At 45.9% G+C, this 19,993-nt stretch overlaps 1 protein-coding gene across 1 annotated transcript in view; it reads left to right on the top strand.

Moving 5' to 3' along the window:
• The first annotated feature begins 17,893 nt into the window (after window positions 1–17,893).
• The window catches only part of FMR1NB (FMR1 neighbor), a 54,761-nt gene continuing 52,661 nt past the window's right edge, over window positions 17,894–19,993 (top strand). The window contains exon 1 of the mRNA XM_081563799.1: window positions 17,894–18,277. Within this exon, the coding sequence (XP_081419925.1) occupies window positions 17,968–18,277 (310 nt within the window). The 5' untranslated portion in view covers window positions 17,894–17,967. The remainder of the gene's footprint in view (window positions 18,278–19,993) is intronic.

The raw sequence follows: 19,993 nt of genomic DNA, 5'->3' as shown, positions 1-19,993 counted from the left end.
TTGGGGGGGTTGCTATTTAAAAATTTTCTGTCCATTTCTCTCAGAACTTTCCATGAAGTAACAGGGAAATATGTTTTACGCTAATGAGTTTCATGTTAATGGGAGATACATTAAAAGTCTTTGCAAGTTGCACTTGCTAAGTGATTCAAGAGTAAGCTTCAAACTAAGTGCCTAAAGGTTTTCCCACCAATTTCTATATACCATACACTTAATTACAGGGGCAGATCAAAATTAGAAAATTGTCAACAGAAAACAGTTACATGGAATCCTGAGAACTAGAGTGTATTATTCAGTATCAAAGAGAACATAGATGGCTTATGGTAAGAGAAGAAAAGAATTCCAGTATTTTTGGTAAACAGTAAGGCATCTTTGTCAGATTTTCCTGGAGATCGACGCCTGTAAGGTATTGCATCAAAGAATACTAGTGCTTAAGGAATAAATACCATTAAAAGTTGCAAGTGCAGCCTGGATATTACATGATAAAAAGGAACCTAAGTAGTTAGGCTGTGACGAGGGAGGAATCAGGAGGTAGATTCTACACTTGACCTGGGTGCACACTAGCTCTGCTTCCTGGAAGAGTCATTTCACCTCTTCATGTTCCAGTTTCTTCATGGGTTAAATAAGTGGTTGCTAAGGTATCATAAGGGCTTCCCTGGTGGCTCAGTGGAAAAGAACCTGCCTCCAATGCAAGAGACGCAGGTTTGATCCCTGGGTTGGGAAGATCCCCCGGAGGAGGGCATGGCAGCCCAGTCCAGTATTCTTGCCTGGAGAATCCCATGGACAGAGGAACCTGGCAGGCCACAGTCCATGGAGGCGCAAAAGTGTCGGATGCAACTTAGCGACTAAACAACAGCAACATGTTTTACATGGAGAAAGCTAGTAATTGTTAATGAGCCACCCACCTGATTTCATCTGGTTCTCATTAAATATTCAGTGAACATTCACTGTATATCAGGCACTTCACAGGCGGCTTGGGGATACGGAGATAATGTTTCAGACCTTCAAGAAGCTCAGTGTCAAGTGGGTGAACTCAGTAAGTCAGTGGGCAGTTCAAACACGTGGTACAGTCAGTGCTCAGATGCACAGGGTGAGGTGTGCGCACACAGAAACAACCCAAATCAGGGTGGTATGGAGTCAGTAAAGGGCTTCTCGGTGAAATGAAATCTACCAAAATCGGAGGACAAGTTGGAAAGTTTAGCCAGGAGAAAAGGGGCCAGGGCCATTGATCTGGGCATGAAAAAGTCAATTGGGGGAGCTTCCTGAAGCTTCATTGTGCCTGGAACAGAGAATTTGAGGCAGAGAGAGGTGAGACAAGCAATACGGCCAAGGCAGGCCTATGGTGCTGTGTTAGAGGTTTGACTTGCAGGAGCCCCTGAAGGGTTTTAAACAAGATCAGATTTCCGCTTGAAGTGTGGAGGGACAGACAAGATTGCCCATGACTTCAGGAGCCTCTGTCAAGTTGCCTGGTAACCAACGAGCAGGAGGGACTGGGCCCACATCCAACTTTGTGGAGGCTCGGCTGCCCGTGGTCCTAATCCAGCTTCCCACAAGGTCACAGGTGGTAGCAGCCTGTGTTCCCAGACAGCTTCCCTGACAGCTGGCATTTAAACCCTGGTTTGAACTTCTGCCTGCAAGGCCACCAGCGTCAATGCTGCCCTGCTAAATGGTAACTCCCAGGGAAGACCCTTCCCTGGAGCCCAGCCCCAAGGATGCAGGCTGCAGGGCCCCAGCCTTTGTGGCTCTGCTGGGAGCCCAGGCGTCCTTGAGCCTCTTCTTCCTGAGCCTTGCTGGTAAGTTTCCCTCATTAAAACCTTTCCCTTTTGCATGCTAGCATGCCGTTTACCTTTGCCCACTGAGGCACAGATCATGTCCAACAGGAAGCAAGCTCCACTTCTTCCAGCTCTGGCATTTGGGAAACCGCAAAAGGGCTCAACTAAGCCATACCAGGGCTGCGTGACACCCCTCCTAGGTAGGGCTGGTGGTGGGAGACCTGGCTGAGCCGAAATCACTGGTGACGTGCGATTTCAGGGCTTGTCTGGCTCCACGCCAGTTGCTACAAAGACCATGGAAAGCCCTCCATGGAGGACAAACTGAGACCGATTCTTTGGCACTCCCTACAAGTCAGCCAGCCCTGTGAACCCTAAGGAAAAATAAGTTGAGAGAAAAGAGCCCTTGGTCTAAAGTGCCGTTGGAGCAGTAGATGCGACCTCTCCTCGGATTTGAGACCTGTTGTCCAGGAGCTTGCGGAGAGGGTCGGGGGTTGTGGTCCAGACAGAGAGGCTTCATCGCACAGGGAATTGAACTCCCTGAGGCTTGAACTACTTACATGATGAAGAAGCTTCACCCAGGAGGTAAGTGGCAACGGATGGCCAGCATTGGAGCTTTACCACCAGATTCCCTTTTGCCAAGTGAATTGGCTGGTTCAGCCAAGCACATGTGCCTGCCCTGGGCTTAGAATCAGATGCTCACAGGGAAGTCAGATTCACATACCATAAAGAGGAGACTTCCCTACTGAGGTCGCAAGTGCTTCAAGGCACCTGGGCCTTATAGACGGACTGTATGAGAATCCTGAGCCTCAGGGTTAACTCGCGAGCAAAGGACCTTAATTCAGAGAAGGCTGAAGAAGCGGATGGGATCTTATACAAGGAGGACGTCCCTCTAATTTTGCTCCTTCTACCAGGAGTAAGGGATGGGATGATCCCTTGCTGCTGATTTAGGCCCCACCCAAAAGAGTAAGAGGAAATAAGGGGGCTGTAAATTGTCCCAGGTCTCAGCAAAAGTGAAAAGGCCCAGACCAACACTGAAGGCTTACTTCAGTGTTCTTAGGGTGCCTGGAGCCAGCTCACGAGATCCCACCCATGACAGAGTCATGAGGAGAAGACCTGACTAGCAGAACAACTCAGGCCTCAGGGAATTCTTGGAAGACTGCCTCAGCGTTCACCTTAAAGATGATATCTCTCTTTCTGACGCTTGCTATAATAAACCTCTTCTTATTTTCTGTGATTTAGGTAAAAGGCCTTTCCTGATCTCTTCCCAAATAGATCAATTTAAAACCTTAATCGACAAGGCCCCTGAACGGTAATTCCCTATAAGATTATCTAGGATATAGAGTATTTTAATTTAAACTTCTCTTACTAGTATATTAGTTTGCTTGATAAAAATACCTGTGCCTTTGGAGCTAATGTGCATGACTGCTCCTTAACAATAAACAGCATTGAGAGCCTCCGCACAGAAAGCCCCAATGGGCACAGAACCCTTTGTAGGAAAGAAGGCTTATTAGGAAATATAAGAAATATTGCTTTATGAAACTGTTACTTAGTCTATATTTACTCACTATGTTTTTGCTCTTAACGTATTTAGCCTATATAATGAAAGCATAATAGTTAGAGATTTATATAAATAGAAGTTTAGCTTTAATACAAATAATAAGACAATTGTTAATTTAGCTGGTGATTTTTGCTAAGAACTGACCTTTGCACTACATTGTTTCAGCTTGCTGTACCATGACCTTATGGGACCACATTCTTTTTCCTTGGGCTCAGGGCGTGGGATGGATTACGGAAGACAGGTTTTGCCTTGAGGCTTTCTGTTGATAAATTCTTTCCTGCTGTGCCTGATGCAGGAGTGTTCTGGCTGGTCGACCCCTGTCAATGGAGAGTCGCAGGGTGTTGGCAGGCCCCCCGGGCCAGAAGATGATGTAAACAAAATGAAACTTTTTGTAACTAAGATATGCAAACGGTTTCGATAATGGTCAAAACTGCTGGTCCATTAAGCTGAATCGGTATGACTCTATACTTTACATTTGTTTCTATGTACCACTAAAAATATAAAAGCTGTCTTGAAAACAATAAAGTCGGGAGACACTTGGAGACACTAAGATCCGCCGTGTCTTCTCATTTTGCATCGCCGACGCCATCCTTCCTGAAGGAACCCCTGGACCAGCTGGAGCTGGACTCCGGCATTAGGGCTCTGGTCCTCAAAGGGATCCTTAAGGAAGGAGGTGGATGGGGAAAGCCAACAGCGGAGATCGTCATAACCCAAATCACTCTAAAGAGAACGTAGAGAGAAGATAGGGGTGTAGGAAACAAAAAGGACTGATAATCGAGCGGGCATTAAGGTGAGCCCTGCGGAGAGCTGCCACAAGGAGGTGGTGGATGTTGGAGGCCACGAATGTTTCCCATTGCCTGGCCAGGAAGTCTCCACAGCCTGTTGTGTACTTGGAGAAGGGTGCAGAGGAGGAAGCTGAGTACTTAGCCACATATTCATGCTGCCAGAATGAGACTCCCCAGGCCCACAGGCCTCTGCGTGATCCAGGAGACTTGATTTTTCTGGCCCGACTGCTAGAGGGCCGTTCAGTCCAGATTTGAGTCCCTTCCAAAGCAAACTTGGCCCTGGGCCCAGTCCTATGCCCTCTTCAGAGGGATGGCTGACTTTTGCCCTTGTCCATGTGGCCTGGAACATAAGTACGGGGAGAATTTTGCAGACCTACCGGGCACTGGTGCCCCAGGAATTGTCATTCTTGGACCTGATGGGTCCACAGTAAGTTTCCCTGGAGGATTTGGGACTGGTTTTACTTATATCCAAGACACTTGGCACCATTGCTGCAGAGACCTTTGGCCCCTTTGAAGGGACCATGCTTGGGGTTGCTTCAACTGACTGCAGGACTGGTACAGACATGCCGGGTTCCCTCAGCCCATCAGAGTACACTCATCTGCTGGGTGAGTGTGGGCACCACCATCCCTCCTGGTAACTTCAGGGCCTCTTGAATTTCCAAAGCCTGCCAGGATTGTGGCATTGAAACAAGTATCAAGTACCAGTTGGTGACAAAACCGAGAAGGCTTATTCCATTGCCAGGAGGGAGTGGTAGTGCGTACTATATACCAGCTCCCAGCCTGGGTAGGCAGTCAGTTAAATCCAGTGTCTGATTGCAGATCGTTGTGGCTTTAATAGTGGCCACACGGTCACTCAAAGCACCTGATATGCCAGCAGGTGACTCAACTGACTGCCTCCATCACTGGCGCTTGGTGTGTGGCGAGCAGCTGCACTGTCCAGGCCCTCAGCCACCAGCCACATGTGGCTGCTGACCACTCAAAGGCTGCTCTGAACTGAGATGTGCAATTCTCAGTATAGAATGCACAACGCATTTTGAAGACTTAGTTTGAAAAAAAAATGAAAAATACCTGTTTTTTATATTTAAATGCTGGAATGTTACTATTTTGGATCTATTTTGGGTTAACTGAACCATGTTACTAAAATGAGTTAGACCTCTTTTTACCTTTTTTTTCCTTAATATATAGTGACTACTAGGAAACGTAAAATTACATGTGGGGCTCACATTGTATGACTCTTGGACAGAATTGCCCTAGACATTGCTCATGCTCCCTGCTCTCGATTTCTCCAGGAATTAAAAAATTATTTTCACTTGGCAGAGCATGAACCTCACCTTAAAAACTATCCTCCCTCAGGCATGTTGAACTTCCCTAGCAATACTTAATAACTACAATAATCCATTGTTTATTAATGGATTATGAAGATCAATAATCCATAGGGAAAGCTCATTGTCTTCCACTGATGGCAGTTTTGACAGCAGCCCCCAGAGAAGAGTTTTCTCCCTAATGCAAGCTCTCTAAGCGCAGCTGTCCACGGGTGGCAGGGCCTTGAATGAGGATAGAGGTCAGAGCGAGACCACTGGAGTACGTATCTTTGGGGCTATCTGAGCAGCAGCCCAAAGAGATATTCCAGAACCTCATAAGGAAAGCAGTGAGGAACTTCCCTGGTAGGCCAGTGGTTAAGACTCCACACTTCCAATGCAAGGGGCCCAGGTTTGATCCCTAGTCAGGCACTAAGATCCCACATGCCTCGGGGAGCTGCTAAAAAGGTGGGGGGGGGGAGGAAAAACTGCGACCTTACAGACACTACACAAAAGGAACCATCTTTGGGTATTAGAGGCAGCACTTCCTGCACATAGGAATGCTATTCAGGAATATATAAGTCACCAGTTGTTGTGTAGTCACTAAACCGTGTCTGACTCTTTTGCAACCCCATGAACTGTAACCTGCCATGGGATTTCCTAGGCAAGAATACTGGAGTGGGTTGCCATTCCCTTCTCCAGGGGATCTTCCCAACCCGGGGATCAAACCCGGGTCTCCCGCATGGGCAGGTGATTCTTTACCACTGAGTCACCTGGGAAGCAGCTAAATTCGACCATGGGCCGCAGCAGTAAGAAGCCACAGAAGCAATACCTGCCTCTCCCAAGCCTCAGCTCATTCTGATCCCATGGAGTTTTCACTGTCTATGACAAGCCTCACATCTGATGTCTCTGACAATAAGACTCTGCCAGTATTGGGAGTGGGTCGTCTCACTGCTACTGAATGGTGCAGGCACTTTGAATGACAATTATTGGCCCTGGCGAACGGGAAAAGTGTGCCTCTCAGATCCAACATTCCCGTCCTACAGTGGGTTGTTACTGAACTGAATTCCATCACATGGGTGGATCCCTGATGGTCCAGTTGGGAAAACAGAAATCACACCCCAGTGATTTTAACAGAATTTAATGTAGAGATTGGTTAATCCAATCTTAAAGGACTGAAAATGCACAGCTGGAGCATTAAGATGTCACAGAGTTGAGTTCTGCAAGAAACATTGACCATCTGAGGCCTGGACGAACAATGAGAGGAGGCTGGGTTGATGAGCAGCTAAAAGCTCAAAAGCAAGACCCGCAGAGTTAAATACCTAGACCTCTAGGAAAGGAGCACTACTGGTCAGTAGTGATACCCTGGTAACATGCGAGAAATTAGACCACCGAGGACAGGGTGCCAGCCAACACTCTGGTGCTGGAGTGTCTGAGGAGACATAATGATGCTGGTTGCTGGTTCTGAGAGGGATGGGGAGTCAGAGGGTGAAACCTGGAGATTGGATTCAGCAGCTTCTACTGGACCCAACTATTTCTGCCAGAATGAAGAACCACGGTCTTGCAGTCTCCCTCTAGAGCCTCGTATCAGCAGAATCTAACAGGCAGCACCGGCAAAGGAGAAATGGGCTGTGCAGAATGCCAGCCCCAGCCTCACAGAGCAAAGTGTAGAAGGATGGTTTGGAACTGAAATAAATAACTGACAAAGTGCCGCAAGCTGGAAAAATTGCAAAACGGAAATGGTACATCCAAATCGTCAGCCCAACTGCAAGAATAGGTGACTACCCATGCAGTAGGTACTGAGATGGCCCTGTTGCCTGCCTTGCCTTAGCTACTGGCTTAACGTGGGCCTCAACTTTGAGACTTGGTACGAAACACAGAAGCCTGTTTCACTGATGGGTTAGGAATTTTCAGTGGGATACTGCTAAGCTATTTGTTATATGATGATAAATGCTGACAACCCCTGGCATTGACTAATCTGCACAATGGGTGGAAGTGCAGTGCTTTTTGGGTAATAAAGCATTGAAATATCCCTTTACATAGACTCACAGGCTGCTGCCTCACTCTTTAGTCAGGAGTCAGGTCGTTGAGTCACCCAAAACTATTAAAGTTATACCCTGTAGAAACAAACACAACTCACTTGCAAGCCCAGTTAATAAGTCACATATATATTTGTCTCCTAGAAAAGACCACATCCTGAGAAAAGCAAAGCACCTGCAATGAGAAAATCAACTGGACCTCTGAGCCATCTTATCCGTAGTGCTTACTGGATCTATGTCCCACTGTGCTCGGTTATTGACTGGAAATAGTCTACAGGAAATATGACCTTGGCAGAGACTCGGTGGAGGATTGTAAAGACAGTGCCTGGGACTGTAAGGCAGTCATGCTCTAGACATCAGATTGAAGTGGCATGCTTGTGTGGCGGCCACACTGCACAGTAATCATTTCCCTGCTTTTTTGGACCCACACTGACCATGGCGAGCAGATGGAAAGAGTTTACCCTCATGGATCACACACATGTGGATGAACACACATGTGGAATGGCTTCTTGTGTCCTTTCCCACTGGGCAGACAACTCTGATGGTGGGTTAGCCACTCACTTCCTCTGAAAGTTGGGGGATACTTCTGTTACAACAAAGTCACCTTTGTCCTGAAGCTGTCTTCCTTCATCTGAAGAGATTGCTTTGGGTAAAAGAATTGTTAACCCTGGGTCTCTGTGCAATTTTTCATTCCAGGATGTAAAATTAGGTCTGGTTAATTCTTGCCTGGAGAATTCACAGACAGAGGAGCCTGGCTGGCTACAGTCCACAGGGTCACAAAGAGTCAGACACAACTGAAGCGACTTAGTATGCATGCATGACGGACTATAGCCCACCAGGCTCCTCTGTCCATGGGATTCTCCAGGAAAGAATACTGGAGTGGGTTGCCATGCCCTCCTCCAGGGGATCTTCCCCACCCAGGGATCAAACTCACATCTCTTATGTCTCATGCATTGGCAGGTGGGTTCTTTCCCACTAGCACCACCTGGGAAGCCCTACAGCCTACAGTCCATGGGGTTGAAATTATATATATATATATATGTGTTTGACTGCACCTTGTCTTAGTTGTGGCATGTGGGGTCTTTGTTGTATCATGCAGGATCTTTCATTGTGGCACATGGACTCTCTAGTTGTGGCATACCAACTCAGTAGTTGTGGCGCACGGCCTTAGTTGCCCCATGGTACGTGGGATCTTAGTTTCTCAACCAGCAACTGAACCCGCGTCCCCTGCATTGTAAGGTGGATTCTTAAATGCTGGGCCACTAGGGAAGTCGAGTTCATTCTTGAGGGTAGCTCAAGGACCCCACATGGGCAGATTCGAACCTGTGAAGCCACTAGAGCACTAAAGAGGACATAACCTCTCCGTTTTCCTAATCCAGTTATGGACAGACTGTACCAATCTGGGGCAGTGACCATAGTACCAACTATCACAAAGCTAGATCTGTCACCCCCAATTTCATTTGTCTATAAGGGATCTTACCAGAATTCCGCTATCAGACAATGCCTCAGGTGTCACTTTTCCCAGGCAGTGGCCTCAGCCACTGTTATCCTTCACCTTCCACACTCATGCATCCACACCCCATGATGTCCATGCTAGATAGATGCAGGTCACCTTGGAACCAACTCAAAGCAACATTATGTGCTTCCCACCCACTTCCAGGACTAGATTTTCTGAGTGCTAAGACAACCTCCCTTGCCTCCACTGCCTTCCACTTGGAGACAAGGTGACCCACTTCGTGCAGGTAGCACACAATTCAGTTCAGTCGCTCAGTCGTATCCAACTCTGTGACCTCATGGCTGCAGCATGGCAGGCTTCCCTGTCCATCACTAACTCCCGGAGCTTGCTCAAACTGATGACCATCGAGTCGGTGATGCCATCCAACCATCTCATCCTCTGTTGTCCCGTTATCCCCCTGCCTTCAGTCTTGCCCAGCATCACGATCTTTTCCGGTGAGTCACTTCTTCACATCAGGTGGCCAAAGTAGCACACAACTCTTCAGTAATCAAAGATCCAGTGGGCATAGGCTATATATGCCCAGTCTTTGGTGCCATCAGCAGGCTGGCCTTGGGGGCAATAGAGACGCAGCGCATCACCATTTTACATGCATTTCTCTCCATCAAGAGGTGTTTCTAAGGCTCATCTGGGAGATTATCAAAGAGATAGCTGAGAGTTACACTAGCAAAGATACTCTTGACTCCCTACCTCTGATTGTCTTGGATATCTGCATAGCTTTGGGTTAGTACTGACTAGGCAGTGTGTATTGCGGTCAGCTTCTGGCTGAATAGCTCACTGCAAGCTATAGGAGCTAGCTACGTGACTACAAACCACTCCCCATCTCAGCCCTGGGATTTTTTTTTTTTTCATGACTTGGCCTGTAGTCTGTGACTAGAGGTTTTGGAAAACTCTACAGTTGAACTTTGTACTCTTATTTAGAACCCTCCTTGTTTTACAACATCTTCTCTGCCATCCTCACCAACTCCAGAAACCATACTGAAAAATCCAATCAATTTCTGTCACCAGAGGGAAGGCAGGTCTCACTGTGGGATGCTGACAGAATACGAGACCACATATGTCATCTTGCTAACACTTGGGCTTTTAAGTTATCTCCAAGAAACCTATTATTGTGCCCATTCTCCATGACATAGTGGCGTTTTCTGTAACTCACCTTCCAAAGATGGATTACAGGGGGCAGGACTAGAGGCAGGGAGCCTAGGGTGTTGGAATAATGAGCCACTGTAATGGCAGTGAGAATGAAGATGGGTGGGATTGCTATGATATTTAGGGCATAGAATTAGTGGGACTTGGTGCTTATTACTTATAGGGAAAAGGATAGGGAAGAAACTAATGTTATGATTCACAAATTTGTGCCTTGAGTTATAGTTTTCTTTTAGAGGAAAAAGATTTATTCATTCAACTAATGTTTATTAAACATATACCGTGAGTCAGACAGTGAATTTGATGCTAGAGATACAGAACATTGGCACACAGAAAAATTAGCATAAAAGGTAATTACAGGTACAAATAGATAGGTACTTCTTCATATGAAGCACTGAGAAAGGCAGAGCACACTTCGGTAGTGTTCCAGCTAAGAAACTTAATAAACTGAATCTAACCATGTGGAAGCATCACACATGCTAAAAAAAATGGACATTTTACAAAATAAATGGCTTGTGCTCTTCATACCTATCAAGGTTGTGAAAGACAATACTGAGGAACTGTTTCCGGTCAAATGATACAAGGAAGATATGATAGTTAAATGCAATATATGATCAGGGATTTGCCTCTTGGACCAGAAAATCTTGTTGTCTTTTGTTATAAGGGACATTACTGGGAAATTTGGCTATAAATAAAGTAGATTACCTGGTGGCTCAGACGGTAAAGCGTCTGCCTGCAATGTGGGAGACCCAGTTTCAATCCCTGGGTCAGGAAGACCCCCTGGAGAAGGAAATGGCAACCCACTCCAGTACTATTGCCTGGAAAATCCCATGTACAGATGAGCCCGGTAAGCTATGGTCCATGCGGTCACAAAGATTCGGACACGATTGAGTGACTTTGCTTTCACTTTCAAGTAGATTACATAGTAACAAAATGTTAATTTCCCAGTTTTGAGAATCATACTATGATTATGTGAGAGAATTTTCTTTAAAAAAATAGATGAAGCAAAGGGCTCAGATATGAGCTGGAGGAAGTTTTGAGCAGTAGCATTGTGGCTAAGCAGGCTTAGACTTTGGGCTTAGACTCTCTGAGTTCTAATAACAATCTCAGCACAGCTGTGCACTACGTATGAGACTTTGGGTAAGTTATTTAAACATTCTATACATAAAATTTCCTCATCAGTTTAAAAAAAAAAAAAAAGAGATGATGTTAATAATAGTAGCTGGGGCTTCCCAGGTGGTGCAGTGGTAAAGAATCTGCCAGTAATGTAGGAAACACAAGAGATGTGTGCTTGATCCCTGGGTCGGGAAGATCCCCTGGAGAAGGAAATGGCAACCCACTCTAGTATTCTTGCCTGGAAAATTCCATGGACCAAGGAGCCTGGCGTGTTACAGTACATGGGGTCGCAAAGAGTTAGACACGACTGAGCAACTGAGTGCACACACACATACACACACAATAATAGTGCTCACCTTATAGAAATGGTATGAGAGCGAAATTAGTTAGCATATGTAAAGCCCTTAGACCCGTGTCTGGCATGTATGTATAACTAATGTTGGCTGTATTTAAGCTATTCTGCTTATTCCCTGTAAATACAGAGAGAAATGGGATGTGGTTCCCTTGTTCTAGTTGCCACAGTCCAGTGGAAGAAATTAGAAGGTTAACAGATAATATTAATAAATTCACGTGATGAGTGTCCTGCTAAGGATTTGAACTGAGTGCAACTGAGGCTGGGGCCATGAATTCTGCAGGAGGAAGTCAGAAGTTTCATAGAGGACTTCCCTGGTGGTCCAGTGGCTAAGACGCTCCCAATGCAGAGGGCACGAGTCCCTAAGAGTTTGAATGCCACAACTAAAGATCCTACATGCCACAGCTAAGACCTGGCACAGCCAAATAAAAAAACAAATAATTTTTTAAAAAGAAGAAGTTTCACAGAAAGATCTTGTTAGAACTGGGTCACAAGGAATGAACAGGAGTTTGACAAAATACACTTTTGCCAGGACAGGAACATCAGAAGTGTCAAGGCACAGGGTTCTGGAAAGGGCATCGAGTACTATGGTGTAGTGTAGGTGATGCAGTCTGGTTGGCAGACTCACCTCCCAGGTGTGTGTGGGCAGAGGGGCAGCTTAAATATCACCTGTAGCCTCAAAAAGGTCACATAATCTCTCTGAATCTCTGTTTTCCCTAAAAGTGGAGATATTAACACTGACCTCAGGTCTGTAAGGAGGATGAATGAAATGTGCTTAGCAGAATGTCTAGCACACGACTCCTCCTCAGTAAAGGACAGCTGTTAGCAATGATGCTGGTATTAAATGTTTCTAGGGCTCACCCAACTTCCTGGATCCCATTTCCTTCCAAGCATGTGTCTCCCTCAAGTGATGCGTGGCCCTATAACTTCCTTCGGCCAATGAGGTGGAAAGAGAAAGGCTATATGTCCTTCCTGAGCGCTCGCTTTCCTGACATGGGAATTTGGAAGCTCAAGTGGAGATGGTGGCATCACAAAGCAAGCCAGGTCTCAGTGATGACAATCAGCAGAATGCCCTTGTCAATCTGTGCTGGGCAGGTAGTGTGAACAAGCACTCAACCTTTGTTGTTTTAAGACACCAAGGTTGGCAGTTTATTCTCTTTAGCTACCTCATAAACCCTGAAGGGTTTGGGACTTTTCTAGACACTTTGGTGTCCCATGCCAATTCCAGAAAGGAGAGAACAAATTCTCCACTCTCCCACCTTTGTTGATGGGGTGGTAACATTGGATGGAGGGTTTGGAAGCATGTGTGCTTAACAGATGAAATTCAACTCAATGTAAACAAAGAAAGCTACCAAGAACATGTATGGCTACTTCAGTCCATTCTGTCCTGCAAGAGCTCCCAAACAGGGAATGCAGAAGGCAGTAAACACGGAGCAGATCTTTCTCTGAATTAACTGTGAATTCTGTTCTTTCCATTCGAGCACCAGAGGATTAGTGATGTTATAACCTAACCTCATAGGAAACTACAAAAAGGGGCTCTAACCTGGTCTGAGGGTTAGAATAGTTCTCCTGAAGAAGTATGGACAAAGATGATGTCACATACACACACACACACACACACACACACACACACACACACACACACACACACACACTGGAATGTTATTCAGCCATAAGGAAAAAGAAAATCTGCCATTTGTGATAACATGAATGGAACTTGAGGACATTATGCTGCTGCTGCTGCTAAGTCGCTTCAGTCGTGTCTGACTCTGAGCAACCCCATAGACGGCAGCCTACCAGGCTCTTCTGTCCATGGGATTCTCCAGGCAAGAATACGGGAGTGGGCTGCCATTTCCTTCTCCAATGCATGCATGCATGCTAAGTCGCTTCAGTTGTGTCAGACTCTGTGCGACCCTGTGGACAGCAGCCCACCAGGCCCCTCTGTCCATGGGATTCTCTAGGCAAGAATACTGGAGTGGGTTGCCATTTCCTTCTCCTGAGGACATTATACTAAGTTAAATAAGGCAAATACTGTGTGGTATCACTTATATGTGGAATCACACACAAAAAAAGTGAAACTCAGAAACAGAGAGTAGGGGGCTGGTGGGCTGGTGGGCAGGGGAAGCCAGGAGAGGTTGGTAAAGGGTACAAACTTTCACTTGTAAGATGGATAAGGTCTGAGGATCTAACATATAGCATAGTGACTACGGTCGCTAACATTATGTTGTGTAATTGAAATGTCATAAGAGTAGAACTTAAAGTTTCTCACCAAAAAAAAAAAAAAAGAGATATGTGAGGTGATAGATGTGTTAATTAACTCGATGGTAGGAATCTGTTCACAATATATGTGTATATCAAATCATCACGTGTACACTTTAAGTATCTTACAATTTTATTTGTCAATTATAGCACACACACACACACACAAAACCTGGGGAAAAAAGTTGACTTACTAGAACAATGAAATCACCTATTGAAAAACTAGTTATGATACCACCTACGAGAAAGCATGCTGTGAGTCTGGGGTGCTGTCTGGCAGGATGTGTGATGCATTCTGAACCAGGGCCAGTAACCAACACGAGGCACTGTGTTCCCCAGACTCAGAATACACGGGACTAAGGACTAAGGGATGGTGAGAATGATGCCTAATCACACGCTGGTACAAATGTTTGCACTTCGCTTCTCATTCTCTGATTTCTGCTATTATTGAAGCTTATTATTCAAGAGAGATATATCTCTTTCAGGGAACACAACAATGGTTCCATGGAATTAGAAGCTGAAACTGCCACCTTATGCCACTAGGCAGATCCACCCAAGAAATAAATAAATAAATAAAAAGAATTACTGTGTCAGCTAAGGTGATTGATCCTGATCATCATTAAGTACTACCTATTAATACATTGCAGAAACAAGCAATTTGTTTCCACTTCCCTGCATCACAAGGCAAGCCAGGTCTCAGTGATCGTTTATGTTGTTTTCATCATAACAGTGAATGACAAGACAGATACCTAAAAGTGGAACTTCTGTGTCACAGACAGTGTGAATATTTAACCTTTCAAGATGCTGTCAAGTTACTGTCTTAAGTGGTTGTACCCTTTTGCACCTTCACCAGCAATGATTGAGTTCACATTTCTGTACATTCTTGTGAATATTTATTAATTTTAGCCAATCTGATGAGCATAAATTATCTCATTGTTGATTAATTTGCATTCCCCTGATTACTTGTCTATAGTGATATTTTTAAAAGTGTCAATTCTCAATTTTCCACAAGAATGATAGTTACATTCTGAACAGTGGTATGTACCATCTCATGAAGCACTTCTTGTATTCATGCCCATGCAACAGATTTTTCTCCCTAATTACATCTGAGTTGACTACTATCAGATTTTGTTCTTGTTGAGTCACCCAGTTGTCTCCGACTCTTTGCAACCCCATGGACTGCAGCATGCCAGGCCTCCCTGTCCCTCACCATCTCCCAGAGTTTGTCCAACTTCACGTCCATTCCATCAGTGATGCCATCCAGGCATCTCATCCTCTGATGCCCTCTTCTCCTTCTGCTTTCAATCTTTCCCAGCATCAGGGTCTTTTCCAGTGAGTCAGCTGTTTGAATCAGGTAACCAAAATACTGGAGCTTCAACTTAAGCATCAGTTCTTCCAATGAATATTCAGGGTTGATTTCCTTTAAGATTGACTGGTTTGATCTCCTTGCTGTCCAAGGAACTCTCTGGAGTCTTCTCCAGCACCACAGTTTTAAGGCATCAGTTCTTTGGCATTCTGCTTTCTTTATGGTCCAGCTCTCACAACCGTACGTGACCACGTACCTTGACTATTCGGACTTTTGTTGGCAGAGTGAAGTCTCTGATTTTCAATACACTGCCTAGGTTTGTCATAGCTTTCCTGCCAAGAAGCAATTATGTTCTGATTTCATGGTTGCAGTCACCATCCACAGTGATTTTAGAGCCCAGGAAGAAAAACTATCAAATTTAGTTCCCTTAAAAATACAAGATGAAAGAGGAAACCCAGTGCAGGATTTAAATCTCCATCTGATAGTCTACAAGGTGGATACTTCATATGGCTTTTAGTGCCCCCCCCACCGAATCTTGAATTAGTTTTTTGTAAAACAGGAAGTGCCTAGGCTCAATCTTAGAAATTTCATCCTCCTGCGTTTTTGTTAATAATGCAGATTTCTAGCAGCATAATGTGAATTGCTCACGAGTATTGCGCTGGTACAGAACTGCCACGCCTTGCCTGTTGACAGCAACATCAAATGCTGCAATCAAGTACAAGTCACAGTGAGCCAGAGCTGAAAGACTCTTCACAACCAGGATGTCCACAGCCCATAATTTGCACAAAGGAAAACTAAACCTCAGAGAGCACAACCCATGATGTGACAGAGAGCTGAGTTCCTAATCGTGTGCTCTAGCTTAGTCCATGAGAGATCAGGGTGGCTGTGTGCACCTGGTCACAGGCTCATTTTCCATGGATTCTATGACACAAACGAGGTTGCTGTTGGAAGACAATTGCTCATGAGTCTCTCGAGTGTCCGCATGTCTTGGTGAGGTTTTGTCCTTTGTCCTTAACCCAGTAGTCTTATATCTTCTGCCAGCATTTATGAGACTATGGCAGTCTGCCTTGTTACTCAGAAGTACAGTAAAATCTCAGACACTTTTCTCAAACACTTCAACTCACAGTTGAAGACAGTAATTTCAAAAGCTGTTAATATAGTTGTCCTCTGGTCAAATTAGTTTTGGTAAAGTTGAGGCCAATAAAAAGAGAGAGAGAGAGGGAGAGATTAAAAAAATATAAAAGGGAAGGAAAGCAGTGCCTTTTTCTGTCAGCTCCTTTAATAAACTACAGAGCATTATGAATTGCTCCTAGATGTGGGGGTGAGGTGGAGTATGCTACATTTCAAGAATTATTTATGTAGGAAAAACCCCTTCCTCCTCCCCACTATAGAATGTTTATTAACATTGGAAAGAACAACAAGAACAATAGAATACAACTAGTAGAAAACCATTTGGAAAGTCAGAGTAAAATTTAGTAAGAAAAAAGATGGAAATGCAGTTGAAGGGGGTCGTTTTCACATCACTTGAAAACTAGACCGAGGTAGTTGAACAAGTGCTTCAGCATCACCTACAAGATGCTTTTCCAGATGTGCCCAAACCAAGCGAGTTAATGGGATTTTGCCCAAGAGTCAGATTTTAGAACCAGAAGGGGACTTTCAGACAATGTTAACTCTCTCATGTTACACATGCAGCACTGAGGCACAGGAGAAGGCAAGCACTTAGGACCACTTAATTCATTAGTGACAAATGATGGGAATCAAACCGAAGGGTTCTGAGTCTCTTTTTTTGTGTGTTCCTCACACACTTTGCGGAGAAGGCAATGGCAACCCACTCCAGTACTCTTGCCTGGAACATCCCATGGATGGAGGAGCCTGGTAGGCTGCAGTCCACGGGGTTGCCAGCAGTCAGAAACGACTGAGTGACTTCCCTTTCACTTTCATGCATCGGAGAAGGAAATGGCAACCCGCTCCAGTGTTCTTGCCTGGAGAATCCCAGGGACGGGGGAGCCTAGCCTGGTGGGCTGCCGTCTACGGGGTCACACAGAGTCGGACACGACTGAAACGACTTAGCAGCAGCAGCAGCACACACTTTGTATTATCATATTGTTCCACCATTTCACTTACTCATAAAAACCTTAAGGTCTCTAAAGGCAAATACCATGTTGTTCCACTTAAAAGCTCCTACTGCAGGGTAGCAAACACTTGACTATCTATTATAGTCCTGATGGTCACTCTTCCCATCCAGCGCTGGCCATAACGACTTTCTGCCATGACAGAGATGCTCGTATTTTTCCCCTGTCTGATATGGTCACCAGAGCCGTGTGTGGCTACCAAACACTTGGTACGGGGCTACGGGGACTGAGGAAGCAATTTCTTAATTCCGTTCAATTTTAATTAATGAAAATTTACATTTAAAAAGCCACATTTATCTGGCGGTGCTGCAATGACTAACTGTGGTGACCACAGAGGTGTCTGAGGATTGACTTTGAAGCGGAATTAAGAGCCAAGGGCTGATGTACGAATTCCAGAGAGGCTTTTTTGTTGGTGCGTGACGCCGCTCAGCTGCTGGCACAGGCTGCTGGGGCCCACTCATTCATTAGACAACGTTTACCACGCCCTAGAAGGGCCGGGCCTGGCGTGGGGCGCATGGGCACAAACAACCAGACACGCTATGCCGTTACGAATGGGCGTGGCCTAGGCACGGCATGAGGGCGGCACGTGCCGCAGGGGTGGGGGGGGGTGTCACGTAAGCGTCACTACCCAGAGGTCTTCTGGGTCTTGGGCAGCCATTGGAGAGGGAGCGCCTCAGCGTGGCGGCCACCCCAAGTTATGCCTGCTGACGGGAAGTCAACCCGGGGGAAGATCCGTTCGAGGACCCGGGCAAAGAGCCGAGCATCGCGGCGGGAGCGCTCCAATATGGCCAATTTGGAAGGGAAGAGCAGTGCGGAGAACCCAGCGACGGGGTCGCACCCTGGGGGTAGCATGGCGTCCGCTCCGCAGTCTAGCGGGCAGGCATCTGTGCATGGCGTCTGGGGTGAGACAGGCCAGTCTATAGTAAAGGTGTGCTTCAGCCAGCGCTTCCTGCTGTTCCTGCTAAGTTTCTGCTTCCTCCTGCTGCTGTGCTTCTACGTGAGTGCTGGTGAGTGCTTCCCGGAGGACATTGGGCAGGGGTCTCTCAGAAGAACTGGAGGGTGGGGGTGAGGGGAGGATGCCAAAGGGGGCAACCTCTGCGCGCGGCAGTGCAAAGGCCATCCATGCCTCCCTCAGAGTCGGCCCTCTTATTGATAGACAAATGGCTTCCTTGCTTCTCTCCCTTCAGAAGCACCTTCCATATCTTCCGTCAGCTCAGAAAGCCCTTCCCTCCCCACTTGCCTGCACAAAGCCCTTCCCCCGCTCACCACCCGCCATTTTAAAAAACAAAATGGAGGTGAAATTCTCGGAACATAAAATAAACTGGTCGTGAACAGTGTGGTGGTGTTTAGATACTGAAACGTTGAGCAGCCACCACCTCTCTCTAGTTCCAAAATATTTTCCTCACCCCGAACTCAAACCTATACCCACTAAGACTGCAGTTACTCCTCATTTTCCAGGCTCTGACCCTATGGATTTGTTCTGGACTTTTACTATCAATGGGAACATGTAATATTTGTCCTTCCTTGTATATGGCTTGTTCTATTTGGTGTAATGGTTTCGAGATTTTGGAACGTTGTAACATATGTATCGGTACTTCATCCCTTTTTTATGGCTGAATACTATTCTGTGGTATTAATATACTCCATTTTGTTTGTCCATTTATCAAATTGCTGGGCTTTGGGGTTTTTTCCCAGGATTTTTATTTTTCCAGTTGCTGGCTATTTTGAATAATACTGTTATGAATGTGCTTAGTCACTCAGTCATGCCCGACTCTACAACCCCATGGATTGTAGTCCACCAGGCTCCTCTGTGCATAGGGATTTTCCAGGCAGGAATACTGGGGTGGGTTTCCATGCTCCTCTTCAGGGGATCTTCCCAACCCAGGCATCAAACCCAGGTCTCCCGCATTGCAGGTGGATTCTTTACCATCTGAACCACCAGAGAAGCCCAAGAATACTGGAGTGGAGTGCCATTCCCTTCTCCAGGGGATCTTGCCAACCTAAGAATTGAACCGGGGTTTCCTGCATTGCAGGCGGGTTCTTACCAGCTGAGCTACCAGGGAAGCCCTGTTTGTTATGAATATTCCTGTGCAAATTTTTGTATATGTTTTCAGTTCTCTTGGGCATGTAGCTAGGAGTGGAATTGCTAGGTCAAATGGGAATTCCATGTTGAACTGTTCGAGGAAGTCCCAAATTTTTTCCAAAGTGGTTGAGCCATTTATATTGCCACTGACAGTGTATGTGTGCTGTGTGCTAAGTCGCTTCAGTAATGTCTGACTCTTTGCGACCCTATGGACTGTAGCACGCCAGGTTCATCTGTCCATGGGATTCTCCAAGCAAGATTACTGGAGTGGGTTGCCATACCCTTCTCCAGGGCATCTTCCCGACCAGTGATGAAACCCGTGTCTCTTACATCTCCTGCATTGTCAGGCAGGTTCCCAGGTGGCGCTAATGGTAAAGAACCCACCTGCCAATGCAGGAGACTTAAAGAGACACCAGTTCAATCCCTAGGTGGGGTAGATCCCCTGGAGAAGGAAATGGCAACCCACTCCAGTATTCTTTCCTGGACAATCCCATGGACAGAGGAGCCTGACAGGCAATAGCCCATAGGATAGCAAAGAGTCAGACATGACTGAAGCGACTTAGCACATAGCACAGCACAGCACTCCCTGGGAAGCCCATGACAGTGTATGAGGGTTGTCATTTAACCAGGATTTTTTACC

Source organism: Giraffa tippelskirchi, chromosome X, assembly GCF_054371585.1.
Source record: "Giraffa tippelskirchi isolate mGirTip1 chromosome X, T2T-mGirTip1v1.2.pri, whole genome shotgun sequence".
In the NCBI taxonomy this organism is placed as follows: Eukaryota; Metazoa; Chordata; class Mammalia; order Artiodactyla; family Giraffidae; genus Giraffa; species Giraffa tippelskirchi.
Note: the sequence above shows the minus strand (reverse complement) of the source record. Positions and strands in the feature narration are given on the sequence as shown.